General features: G+C 40.1%; 1 protein-coding gene across 3 annotated transcripts in view; it reads left to right on the forward strand.

Annotated features, from left to right (window-relative positions):
* Positions 1 to 2,460: 2,460 nt before the first annotated feature.
* The window catches only part of LOC126184621 (PDZ domain-containing protein GIPC3), a 281,730-nt gene continuing 269,527 nt past the window's right edge, over positions 2,461 to 14,663 (forward strand). For 2 of the 3 annotated variants that reach the window (XM_049927080.1, XM_049927081.1), the window contains exon 1: positions 3,112 to 3,685. In XM_049927080.1, coding sequence (XP_049783037.1) covers positions 3,422 to 3,685 — 264 coding nt within the window. In that variant the 5' untranslated portion in view covers positions 3,112 to 3,421. Of the gene's footprint in view, positions 2,480 to 3,111; positions 3,686 to 14,663 lie in introns of those variants that run through there. The other variant, XM_049927082.1, reaches the window with a different exon arrangement.

Raw genomic sequence — 14,663 nt, forward strand, 5'->3', positions numbered from 1 at the left:
AATGAAGGGAGCAGGTGGCTGATTAACACAGAAAGAATTATTAACTCTCATTCGGACAGAAACTAAAAGTTAAAAATAACATTCCTTGGTAATTCCTTTTGAAAAGAATATCTCTATTAACTTCTTAAAAGTGCTTCACATATGTCATGCTACATTTTGTATCAGTTTGATTGATTGATTTATTGATCCATTTCATCTACAGCTGCACAATGTGCAAGAGATATTTGGATTTTTTTGTTAATATTAACAGTTTTACCTATAATATACCTTTGTACATAATAACACACATTAATATATCAATTAATGATGAATACTTAAATACAAATGTTCTTCTGAATGAGACTACATTGGGTAAACACACAAAAATTTTGTTTTGTAGGTATTCATTTACTGTGTAAAAGCAGTGATCAACCAAGTACGACTTCAGTTTAGATTTGAAGTGACCAATGTTTTGTATGTGTTTAATAGTATCTGGTAAGGCATTGTATAGTTTGATACTAGGATGGATAAGGCTGTTTTGAAGTAACTTTGTGTTGACGTTTTGAACATGTACATCTAATTTTTGTCTCGTATCATAGCTGTGTATTGTGTGATTTTGAGTGATGAGTGGTCTTTTTGTATGTAAGTTTTGCTTTAAATACATTATATTTTCAAGTATATATATGCAAGGAAATGGCAGGATCATCCTTTTTTGAAACAATGGTCTACATGATTTGCGATTATCTACCCCTTCCATTATTCTTATAATTTTTTTTTTAATTTTGAATGTTTTGATGGCATGTCCAGAATTTCCCCAGAACATAATACCATACCAGAAGTGAGAGTGTACAACTGCATAATATACATACTGAAGAGTGTTGTAGCTGGTACAATTTTTTAATGTACGCAGCACAAAACAAGAACTACTTAATTTTTTGTTCATTTGCTCAATATGTGCTTTCCATTTCAAGTTGTCTTGTAGATGAAGTCCAAGAAATTTGGTACAGGCTGTTTTGGCAATTGTCTGTCCGTATAGCTCTAAATTGGGTGATATCAGATTTTTTGTTTGTCCTGTGTGTATATCCACAGCTACAGTTTTTTCAGTGTTTATTATTAAGTCATTGTCATCAAAATAACATGTTAGCCTGTCATTGGTTTCTTTTATGTTTTTTACAAGAGTTTCTTCTGAGTTTCCTGTAATTAGAACACTCCTATCATCAGCAAATTGAAATATTTTACTGCTGTCATTGCTTACGTTTAGGTCATTTACATAGAGTTAGAACAGAACAGGACCCATTACTGATCCTTGTGGCACTCCATATTTAACAGTCAGTCGCTTGGAATTATATTTCCTAACGACATTGCCCTTTCTTGATCTATTTCCACATATTGTTCCCTGTTTTTAAGATAAGAGCTGAGCCAGTTGTTAGCTGTTCCCCTAATGCCAAGATTTTCTAGCTTGTGTAGCAATTTGCCATGATTTATGGTGTCAAATGCCTTTGACAAATCTAAAAATATGCCCATGGTAAGTTTTTTGTTGTCTAAAGCTATCAGTGCCTCTAATAGAAAGGAGTGAACTGCAGATTTGATTGAGCGGTTTGCTCTAAATCCATGTTGAGATTATGACAGAATGCTGTTTACCTCTAAGAAGTCTGTTAGCCTCTTATTGAAAAGTCTTTCTAATATTTTTGAGAAAACAGAAAGAAGTGCCAGGGGCCTGTAGTTGGAAACATCATCTTTGTTTCCTTTCTTGTATAATGGCTTTACTTTTGCTATTTTCAAACATGAAGGAAAAGTTCCTGTAGCAAAAGATAGGTTACATAGGTGGGTTAAGGGCTCAGTAATCAAGGCCTCACACTTCTTTATCATGAAATCAGGTATATCATCTATACCTGCAGAGTGTTTCATTTTGAGACTTTTTATTGTAACCTGAACTTCATCTACATTTGTTGGCTACAGAAACATTGATCTGCTTGAGACTTTTTTTCCTCTTTCTGTATGCTGTTTCCTATTAGAAGTCTGTTGTAATAGTTTCTCTGTTACATTTATAAAATAGTTATTAAACATATTAGCTACTTCCTGTGGGTTATTAATGTTTTCCAAGCCAGCCTTTAATGCTATATTATTAACTCTACTTTTGTAAGATTTGGTTTCTTTTTTTACAACTTCCCAGATCGCTTTGGTTCTGTTTGAAGCATCTTCTATGTATTTGTCATTTTCTCGTTTCTTTGCCTCCTTTATTATTTTATTTAAGATAGATTTATATTTTTTAAAGTAAAGTTGCACAGTGTGTCCTCCCTGTTTACTTTTGGGTATTACATAACGCTGTGCTGTACTGTTAAAACAAAACAAAAAAAAGAAGAGAGAAAAAAAAACACTAATCTTCAGCAGCACCTCACAAGAAATTACAAACCAAATAGTTAAAATGATTTGCGTTTACCGATAGTGAAAGTGACCCTCTTGGGCTCCGTCTTGATGTTATAGAACATGAAAATACAATGTAAGTAGTAGTTCAGATGGCTTGTAAATCATTCTGGGGCTTTTTAAAAGCATTTGTCGGATTACCGCCATGTAAGGATTGCAACATCAAGAAAGTTGCTTCCTGACACGGAAGATAATAAGCAACGCGTGCGTGAATTTATTTAATTCCAATATGGAAAAATATATAACCTTAATTAATTATGAATATATTCACAAAATTTCAGGGTTGATACGAATGACATGAAATATTTATTTTTTTCTATTACAAATCACATTTAATTGTTACACAGCGAAGAATTCGAATAACATTTATGTTTTTTCTGCATAAAGATCACAAGTTATATAAGACCTGTAACATTTGCCACTACGTTACTACTATGTCCCAGCAATTTTTAATTAATGTGTAAAGAGTTTGTGTCTCGAAAAACTACCCCACGAAATGTAAACAAAGTAAATCTCGCATCCATTCCGTACAATGCACAACCACGACTTGTGCGCCCCGACTCCCAGGAACACGCAATTTAGTGTCTGTGCTCATAGATGGCAGTAGAAGCTCTGTCGCGAAACCCCGAACTCGAAAGTAGTATCGATACAATTGTTGAAGTTCACGATCTGGCCAACAGTTGGAGCTCACACATTTTCATCAGCTGCTACTGCGGGATTAATGTTTCCCCAGTGTACATCTGACAGCAGATTTGGTCTGTGGTTAGATGTTCGTTTGCGTAGATATGGACATTGGCATTTCTCTTTACGGATGTCTTATCATAAGATAGTGCACAATTCGAACAACGAAAGATACGACTGTGGCAGGATAAGATTAGTACTTTATCTCTTCGACAGTAAGAGCATTTTAAAAGCTAGAAGCTGATTTGTAGATCATTTAGCGGACAGTGGTGAATTCGTATGCGCATTGATTACTATTGTTTCTCTGTTTTATAAGTCCTAAAAATTAAGCGTAAATATGCCGCTGTTCAAACCAAAAAATCCAAACAAGAAAGGACATTCAGTGGAAAGTAATAATGAGAATCAGAACGAAAGTGCTTTAGCTCAACAAAACGGAAACAGAGCGACCCAGAAGCCGGCGGATCCCAACGTTGGGAGACCCAAACTTGTGTTCCATTGTCAGCAAGCCCAGGGAAGTCCTACCGGACTTATTTCTGGTTTTTCTAACGTCAGGGAGCTCTACCAGAAGATTGCCGAGTGCTATGAATTCCCAGTCGAAGATGTAAGTAAATATTGCACTGTTCGCTTAAGCTTTCTATAGTTGGGAAATTTTTATTTGCTGTTTATAGTAATGTAAGAAAGCACTGTGTTGCCGTCTGATTCTTCCACACCACCCACAAAGCGTCAGTTAACTATTACGAAATGCTATGTTCGTTTCAAATGATTGTCACCATCATTATACGTGTAAGTAGTTACAGTTAATTTTCAGATATGTAAGAAGTGGAATCTTCACCAGGGCAATAGACACGTCCTCCAGAAAATGTGTTACGGAATTTGCCAATACAGAATCTACTCACTATTTGTGTTCTCAAATCCTTAAATATTGTGCTCAATATGGATATCGTACTACTACTTGTGCTCATGACCACACATTCATAAATAAAGTTTGCAATTCATATCATACGTAATTGTTGTGTTAATATTTCAGACAGCAAATTTATACGATACTGGTACTTATTATCTACTAGTAAAATATATGATAATTAAGTTTGCTACTACACGTGAACTTTCACAAACTATTACGTCTAATCTTGGCCATTGTTGTACATGAGTGGAACCAGCAGTGTTTCGTGTAAGTGAGATTCAAAAACTTGTACCAATGTCGAGCAAAGAAGGAAAGCTAGCTGATAACTGGTTTCAAGTATTTTATCCCACATATTATGAAATATACCAAATTGTTTTAGCTGTGCGGCTGACAGTATTTAAAATATTTATCGGTCTTCATACACAGCACACACATCTGATATGAATGCAACCCATTTAAGCTGTCAGAAAAGCCGCTTAACAACGCATTAACGCAGTGGCGGATCCAGGATTTTGGTTTGGAAGGGGCTTGGCCCAGCTGAGGGGAGGCTTTATCAACGTAAAACACTGAACAAAGCACCAAAATTTTATTTTGTTCGTTTAACGCGCTGCAAGTCTCCTCGAATAAGTTTTTTTTGCAAATTCTTCAATGATTCCGACACGTCGTAGGGTGCCAGATATATCTCGATGATTATAAATAGCAGGCAGACGGTTAAACCCGTCTTAAGTCACTGTCACACAAAGGTACGATTATATTCGATTAAGCGAAAAGAAGCTGCGCTCCACACTACAAGTGGATACGGGTAATGTAGCGAGTATTTGTAACAATGTTTATATTTGGGAGAACTCATTTGCCTCTTGGCGCGTCTCTGCTGCTGTTTGGGGTATATGTTCCCTGTCTTTTCAAAGCTCCTTGCACAGAGGTATTTCTCCCTATAATGAGAGAGGATGAGGCAATTCACCGTCGCAAACACGTGCAGCTGCCACTACAGAATTGAGATTTTCTGTTTTACCATGACACTTGGCATATAGCTGAACAGGTCGAGAACTGAAGAGTGCTATGCTCTCGAAAAGCAAACCCTCAACTGTCCCAACACAAAATCGATGAAAGGAAGCAATAGCTTCATCTGAATCAAAACACGACAGGACATTATTCTCGAGCTCGAAACAACCCAACAGAAAAGGGGAAAATGCCACATTAATCAAAAAGCGTGTGTATGTATTAAAAGTTTACTTTGCCTGTAGAATTCCGTAGCATCTGGTGCTTCTATATACGAGCGATGAATTGAACGTTGGGCGGTTCTGGATTTCTGCACTGCAATGTCCAAAGGTTCTACAATACAACACGCGTCTTGGAAAATTTCTTGATGTTTAGTTTCTCTGTACCTTTCCAGTATTCTAGTAATGCTGTTACCATCTCACAGGAATGGTTAACATCTAATGCAACAGCCTGAAGTTGCTGTCAATCGTAACAGTAATTTCAAATAGCGCTGCGGTTACCATCAAAGATAAGACAAAGTGAAATCGTTGAATAGAAGCCAGAACACTTGCATTTTCCAATGACAGAGAAGTTTTGTCCATTTATTCAAGGAACTGTGCGATAGAGTCAAAGAGCTTTTTGAATTGAAGGAGTGCATCAGGCCTTTCAAGCCAGCGTGTATCACTAACACCTTGCAACTTTTTTCGCTTCTGGGTGTTTTTCATGTTCCAAACTTTTTGCTGACTCACGCACAAATCTAAGTCTTAAACGATTTGATCGCTTAATGCAGTACCTGTCAAGTAATTGCAGACAATATGAACTCTTCATGTAATGTACTACACTGAATTGTTCTCTACCACCGACGTCGAGTGTTTCGTCGCCAAGGACAGCATAATATTTTGCTTCTTTGACTTCGTTGAGTACCTTTCTAATCATGATAGAATAACAACAATTAGTCACCTGATTCTGAGTTGTTTTGCCCAGATATATAACATTTTTCGGCGATGTCACTAAATGTTTTTGGAGAGGTGAATCACTTGAGTCAATGCGAAATTTTGAAATTGCTCGAAATTTTCCTTGGCCGATTTCATCACTTAATGAACCATCAGCCTGGTGGCCTCTTAACACCATAATTTCACGACCAAATAATATGATCGTCTTTACTACAGAAATTAGCCACTCGCTGTTTGATTTAATCATTTTCCGTTTCTCAGTTGCGATTGAAAAATTGACAGTCTATTCAGGAGTTTCATTTGAACTTGTGATATCTGTATTTTTTAACGCCGCCATGTTGTAATCGGTAGCACAATAGTTCTGAAGATTTATAGTGCTTTTTCTGTACCCTGAAACAAAACAAAAAAAGAAGACGCACCACGAAGGAGTTAAGAAAACTGCTCAAAAACTGAAATTCATGCAGGTACCAACGGAGAATGCAAAGTTGTGAACTTTGGCAGCCGATGGATGAATGTGTGATGCTGCAGACCAATTTCACTGTACAGCTGGCAAGTATGGTAAAGAGGGGGACATAGCGATACCAGGGGCACAAAAGATTTGCGAATTTCATCCCTCATACTCAGCTGGCCAGAAACTATACGTCGCAGACAGGAGTGTAACAGTATTCGCAGATATCAGCATTTGAGAGAGGACGTATAGTTGGGCTCAAAGAAGCCAGTTGGAGCAATCGAGGAATCGCTCGACATTTGAATACAGACGACCGAGCGAGCGATGCCATTATTCGACGATGTTGGCAGGAATGGATTAACCACGGCCGAACACAGCGTTAAGAAAGAATCGGTCGACCTAGACAGACGACCGAGCATGAGGAGAGAGCACTCGCCACAGAGGCACTCAGAGTCCTTGATTCATCATGATCAGCGATCTGATGGGCAACTGGGGCTTCATTGACCACAAGTACCTTTAATAGGAAGTTCACAGAAGTGGAGCTGAGCTGATAGTGCTTCTTGCACTGACTGCCATTGACCTTGTATACCAACAAGCCCGTCTGCAGTGGTGTTGAGCACATCCTGCGTGGAATCTCATTGACTGGAGTAGAATTGTCTTCAGTTATGAGCCCCGCTTCGAACTGAGCCCTGATGATCAGCGAAGACCTGCCTGGGGATGCCCAGACAACAGTGTAACACCAACGTGGCTGTCGCCCGCCATACGGTCCCATAACCATGGGTGATGGTCTTTGGTGCCACCTCAGTTCATATCAGGACCTCTTTGGTTGTCATCCGCGGCACTCTTACAGCAAAGCGGTAGATCGACCATATTCAACATCCCATTTTGTTGTCTTTCATGGCAAGCCATCCTGGGTTTACATTTCAGCAAGATAATGCCTGTCTGCGTATGGCGAGAGTTTCGGCTGCTTGTCTTCGTGCTTATTAAACCCAACCTTGACCAATAAGGTCGTCGTATATTCGCCAATTGAGAACGTTTGGAGCATTAGGGGCAGGACCCTCTAACCAGTTTGGGATCTGGACGATCTAACGCCCCAATTAGATAGAATTTGGTACAGTATTCCACAGGAGGACATCCAACAATTCTGTCAGTCTAAAGTGGACGTGTGACTAAAGATCCTAGAGACACAGAATGGTTGCCCCCACTATCTGAATCTGAAGATAGTACGCAAAACAAAAATTATGCACCTTTCTGTTTTTGGCTATGACTAGTTGAGAGTATTCCTTTAGCCTATTCGATCAAGACTCTCGTCCACCCTCTTGTCTACTCTGGGTATTCATAATTTCGTTGTGGTTCTCAGACTCTTTCAGATGTTCATACTTTTCCACGTCACTGAGTGCTTTTCCTGTTACATCAAAACGATTTTCAGCTCAAGCATTGTATGTACTGGCCACTGCCACAAGCACTGGTTTGGGCTGTGTAACAACAGCAAACAAAAACTGCAATTAGTACAGGAAGTAGAGAATCATACATAATCAGATCAGTAACTTACCAAAAACTAAAATAACTCCTCGGAACTACTCTACAGGGTTATTTAAAAATGGCCAATAATCCTTTAAGGGGCTAAAATAATACTCAGAAGTCAATATGAACAGCTTTATGGGGGCGTCTTCGAAATCGCGAAAAAAAAGATCTATTCCCTAAAAAAATTCCCTACTTGACCAATATGTATGTAACAGCTGATTTTTGTCGCGATTTCAAAGTTGGTCCTATAGTAAAAGTTGTTCTCATTGATGAGCACTTTAACCCTTAAGAGATTATTCACCATTTTCGCCAAATAACGCGATATAAGACTATGAAATTCGCTGCAACGGCGGGCGCGCGAAGAAAACTAGTTTAAAAAGAATTAAAAACCGAACAAACCCGATGATTGATTTTGTGTTACATTATTTATGTTAAATATTACTTCACTATGATCTTGTATTGTACAGAAACCAGATAGCAGTTATAAGAGTCGAGGGGCATGAAAGGGAAGCAGTGGTTGGGAAGGGAGTGAGACAGGGTTGAGGCCTCTCCCCGATGTTATTCAATCTATATATTGAGCAAGCAGTAAAGGAAACAAAAGAAAAATGCGGAGTAGGTATTAAAATCCATGGAGAAGAAATAAAAACTTTGAGGTTCGCCGATGACATTGTAATTCTGTCAGAGACGGCAAATGACTTGGAAGAGCAGTTGAACGGAATGGACAGTGTCTTGAAAGGAGGATATAAGATGAACATCAACAAAAGCAAAACGAGGATAATGGAATGTAGTCGAATTAAGTCGGGTGATACCGAGGGAATTAGATTAGGAAATGAGACACTTAAAGTAGTAAAGGAGTTTTGCTATTTGGGGAGCAAAGTAACTGATGATGGTCGAAGTAGAGAGGATATAAAATTTAGACTGACAATGGCAAGGAAAACGTTTCTGAAGAAGAGAAATTTGTTAACATCGAGTATAGATTTAAGTGTCAGGAAGTGGTTTCTGGAAGTATTTGTATGGAGTGTAGCAATGTATGGAAGTGAAACATGGACGATAAATAGTTTAGACAAGAAGAGAATAGAAGCTTTCGAAATGTAGTGCTACAGAAGAATGCTGAAGATTAGATGGGTAGATCACATAACTAATGAGGAGGTATTTAATAGAAGTAGGGAGGAGTTTGTGGCACAACTTGACAAGAAGAAGGGACCGGTTGGTAGGACATATTCTGAGGCATCAAGGGCTCACAAATTTAGGATTGGAGGGCAGCGTGGAGGGTAAAAACCGTAGAGGGAGACCAAGAGATGAATACACTAAGCAGATTCAGAAGGATGTAGGTTGCAGTAAGTACTGGTTAGTGTTAGGTTAGTGTTGTTTTAACGTCCCGTCGACAACGAGGTCATTAGAGACGGAACGCAAGCTCGGGTTAGGGAAGGATGGGGAAGGAAATCGGCCGTGCCCTTTCAAAGGAACCATACCGGCGTTTGCCTGAAACGATTTAGGGAAATCACGGAAAACCTAAATCAGGATGGCTGGAGACGGGATTGAACCATCGTCCTCCCGAATGCGAGTAAGTACTGGGAATGAAGAAACTTGCACAGGATAGAGTATCATGGAGAGCTGCATCAAACCAGTCTCAGGATTGAAGACCACAACAACAACATGATCTTGTAGGGCAGGCAAGAAGGATCCAGCGCTCAGAATACGTCACAAATCCGACTAACCGTTTTTACATGAATTTCATTTATGTACTTAAAAAATGATTAGAAATATGTATCCAATGGACTCTGAGTCGACAATGACAAGTCGCTGTCATTGTCTACAGGTAATATTGGTTCATTTTCGCTCGATTTGCTCTCCTCTTTCTTTCTTTTCAGTAAAAAAATCGAACGAAGATCTTGTTGTTTACGTTTCGATGTCTCTTTTTTTTTTCAAAATATTGTCAAAAGCAAACAAACGGACGCCATCATAAAAATTAAAAAAAAGACTTGATAGCTCATTCTACTGTGTTCGATTCAACAAACGATACTCCAAATGGCTATGTGTACAGCAGCACAGCAGGCGCACTCGCAAACTGCACATTACATCTCAACTACCACGAGCGACCTCTGTCGTAGCCGACAGCTGGCGGTGGCAGTGGGGCGTGGCTACGGCTGCAACTCGAATGAGTGGCGTGCGGATTAAAAACTCGCCACGTAAACAGCTTTTTACAGTAATTTAAATTTGAGAACATGTTAGACCTACTTAAAATGGATGAAGAGAGGGTAAGTGATGAAAATTGTACTGTAGGTGGTGTAGAGCTAAGAAAGAAGGGTAATAACAAGTTTAATTAGAGATTTTCGGGGGTGGAACCCACGGGATTTTCCTCTGCGGGGTGGGGCTTGAGCCCCTCAGCCCCCCTCCCCCACCCCTCTGTATCCGCTGCTGCGTTTTAAGTCGTAACGGTAATGTCATTTAGGTGAAATGTTAATCATGAATAACATTCTATCATAAAGTTTATCAGCTTATTAGGTCGATTATTGTCTGCTTAGTTTTACGCCACTTAATCGAATAACTGTGACCCAGAGAGGTGGTGCAGTCTTCTGAGAAGATGGAACGGCAGCTCAAATTCCCAGCGGGCCATCCATATTTAGTTTTTCCGTGATTACAGTAGATTGCTCAAGGCAGCAGGCCTGATGCTTTCCGTGAGAGTGCACGCCTGATATCCTTTCCGATCCGTCCCCAATCAGATTTTTTGCTCCGTCGTCAATCGCCTCGTGATCGACGGGACGCTTAACCCAATCTTCCTTCCTACTAATGTTGTTGTTGTGGTCTTCAGTCCAGAGACTGGTTTGATGCAGCTCTCCATGCTACTCTATTCTGTGCAAGCATCTTCATCTCCCAGTACCTACTGCAACCTACATCCTTCTGAATCTGTTTAGTGTATTCATCTCTTGGTCTCCCTCTACGATTTTTACCCTCCACGCTGCCCTCCAATACCCTTGATGCCTCAGAATATGCCCTACCAACCGATCCCTTCTTCTAGTCAAGTTGTGCCACAAATTTCTCTTCTCTCCAATTCTATTCAATACCTACTCATTAGTTATGTGATCTACCCATGTAATCTTCAGCATTCTTCTGTAGCACCACATTTCAAAAGCTTCTACTCTCTTCTTGTCTAAACTATTTATCGTCCACGTTTCACTTCCATACAAATACTTTCAGAAACGACTTCCTGACACTTAAATCTATACTCGATGTTAACAAATTTCTCTTCTTCTGAAACGCTTTCCTTGCCATTGCCAGTCTACATTTTATATCTTCTGTACTTCGACCATCATCAGTTACTTTGCTCCCCAAATAGCAAAACTCATTTACTATTTTAAGCGTCTTATTTCCTAATCTAATTCCTGCACCATCACCCGATTTAATTCGACTACATTCCATTATCCTCGTTTTGCTTTTGTTGATGTTCATCGTATATCCTCCTTTCAAGACACTGTCCATTCCGTTCAACTGCTCTTCCAGGTCCTTTGCTGTCTCTGACAGAATTACAATGTCATCGGCGAACCTCAAAGTTTTTATTTCTTCTCCATGGATTTTAATTCCTACTCCGAATTTTTCTTTTGTCTCCTTTCCTGCGTTCTCAATATACAGATTGAATAACAGCGGGGATAGGCTACAACCCTGTCTCACTCCCTTCCCAACCACTGCTTCCCTTTCATGCCCCTCGACTCTTATAACTGCCATCTGGTTTCTGTACAAATTGTAAATAGCCTTTCCCTCCCTGTATTTTACCCCTGCCACCTTCAGAATTTGAAAGAGAGTATTCCAGTCATCATTGTCAAAAGCTTTCTCTAAGTCTACAAATGCTAGAAACGTAGGTTTGCCTTTTCGTAATCTGGGTTCTAAGATAAGTCGTAGGGTCAGTATTGCCTCACGTGTTCCAACATTTCTACGGAATCCAAACTGGTCTTCCCCAAGGTCGGCTTCTACCAGTTTTTCCATTCGTCTGTAAATAATTCGTGTTAGTATTTTGTAGCCGTGGCTTATTAAACTGATAGTTCGGTAATTTTCACATCTGTCAACACCTGCTTTCTTTGGGATTGGAATTATTATATTCTTCTTGAAGTCTGTAGGTATTTCGCCTGTCTCATACATCTTGCTCGCTAGATGGTAGAGTTTTGTTAGTCCTGGCTCTCCCAAGGCTGTCAATAGTTCTAATGGAATGTTGTCTACTTCCGAGGCCTTGTTTCGACTTAGGTCTTTCAGTGCTCTGTCAAACTCTTCACGCAGTATCATATCTCCCATTTCATCTTCATCTACATCCCCTTCCATTTCCATAATATTGTCATCGAGAAAATCGCCCTTGTATAGACCCTCTGTATACTCCTTCCACCTTTCTGCTTTCCCTTCTTTGCTAATACTACGGTAGAATCGTAACTATAAAGTTTCAGCCGGCCAGTGTGGCCGTGCGGTTCTAGGCGCTTCAGTCTGGAACCGCGTGACCGCTACGGTCGCAGGTTCGAGTCCTGCCTCGGGCATGGATGTGTGTGCTGTCCTTAGGTTAGTTAGGTTTAATTAGTTCTAAGTTCTAGGCGACTGATGACCTCAGAAGTTGGGTCGCATAGTGCTCAGAGCCATTGAGCCATTTATAAAGTTTCAGTGCCATTAAGCTGAACATGAAAGAGCTTTATGCGATAAAAAGGTTGTCAAATACCCTTACAAACTGCTACAATGTTTAGAGTGTGCGATATAGTTAATGATTTGCATAAGAACCCCTAACTAGATGCGAACCATTTACCATGCGAGTTGCCACAGTGATTAATAATTGAAAGAAAGAATTTAACCTGAGAATGGCAACAAATTTATTTTCAACATTTGGTTTATCAACTGATATTTTTAACCTATCCTTAAGGCACTACATTTCCATTCGCGAGAATCTGGGGCTGCTTCCCCAACTTGCAGTCCAGATTAAAATTTTCGATGTTTTTTAAACCGTTTAAGGCAGGTACAGTAACAGTAGCTTTGAAAAAAGGACACAGTCAATTGCCTTCACCTTGATTTCCCAGTCTGAGCTTGTCCTCCGTAATGACCTCATCAAGAGGACGTTGAGCTCTAGTCTTCCTTTCCGAGCCATTTACGTGATACAGGAGCAAATTGTAAAGCAGTTATATTCCACCGTTGCGCGTCTTCTCATTGAACAAGCGACTGTCTCTTATTGTGACACTGACAATTCTTAGGAGTACGTCTGTAGCCCTCTAACTAATCTGATAACAATGCCTGTCGCTCAGGGACACAAGAAGTTCGCAGTACCCATGTGTCACATCACGAACCGCAACAGGGTATATTAGGCACTCCTCTATGTGTATTGATGCTGAAAAATGGTGATATACAGTCTGACCGCCATTCTCAAAAGTACTGGTTTACTGGTTCATGATGTACAAGAGATGGACTACTCTACTGGTAAGGACTACATACCCTCTCCTTGCAGATTTAAAAAAGTTTAATTGCAAGCATAATATCGTGTCGTTACCCTGAAGCCCAAGCGGTACCTGGCAAAGATTTTACAACGGATGTCTGAGTGTGCTCATAGGGTGGGGGGAAGTAACATCTACTATTGACAAATCTAATTCCTGACGCAGCGTGAACGAAAGACGGAGTGGGGTATAATTTGCCAATAGCGGATCCAGGGTCCATTTGTGGGATGGGGTAGGGGCTTACGATGTGTTACTTACTCCTCCCACCCCTATATAACTTTCACTCAACACTACTTCTAACACATCACAGATACGTGGGATTTTAATAGTGAGAACAATGAAATGTTTTTATAAAAGTAATAATAATAATAATAGTGGTAATAAATTATGTACACTAGTTGTTAGCACATCGCTTTAGCACAACTTCAAGAAAGTACAACTCGGTGAAATACATCATTTGAAAAATATTTCTCTGCCAATTTTAGAACTACATGCATCATGCAACTGATTTAAGAAATATGATAACAGTTTTTCATAACTTTTATAGCGTCATAATTTACACCATATGAAGTCACTTGTCACTGCGATTGTGAACATAGGTCTACAGGCTCTGGCTATACTAGTGTGTAGGAGGTATGATCTTTCTTTCCGCCTACGTCCGGTGAATTCAGTATTTCTGTTATTATGTTTTCTTAATAGAGGGTCTTTCCCGATCTACCGTTTCTTACTCCACTTTCCATCGTTTGTCACCTTGGCCTATAAACACACGAATAATGTCGGACTTGTTGGCAGCCAGAGAATGAGTGCCTTTACCTGGCTGGATTGATTTCTGCACCCAGTCTTGTTCCAAGGCCGTCAGGCAACTGAAAACCATCCTGTGTTAGAGTATGTACACTCCTGGAAATTGAAATAAGAACACCGTGATCACATGATCACACTGACAGAACCACAGGCACATAGACACAGGCAACAGAGCATGCACAATGTCGGCACTAGTACAGTGTATAGCCACCTTTCGCAGCAATGCAGGCTGCTATTCTCCCATGGAGACGATCGTAGAGATGCTGGATGTAGTCCTGTGGAACGGCTTGCCATGCCATTTCCACCTGGCGCCTCAGTTGGACCAGCGTTCGTGCTGGACGTGCAGACCGCGTGAGACGACGCTTCATCCAGTCCCAAACATGCTCAATGGGGGACAGATCCGGAGATCTTGCTGGCCAGGGTAGTTGACTTACACCTTCTAGAGCACGTTGGGTGGCACGGGATACATGCGGACGTGCATTGTCCTGTTGGAACAGCAAGTTCCCTTGCCGGTCTAG

This window comes from Schistocerca cancellata, chromosome 4 (assembly GCF_023864275.1).
Source record: "Schistocerca cancellata isolate TAMUIC-IGC-003103 chromosome 4, iqSchCanc2.1, whole genome shotgun sequence".
In the NCBI taxonomy this organism is placed as follows: domain Eukaryota; kingdom Metazoa; phylum Arthropoda; class Insecta; order Orthoptera; family Acrididae; genus Schistocerca; species Schistocerca cancellata.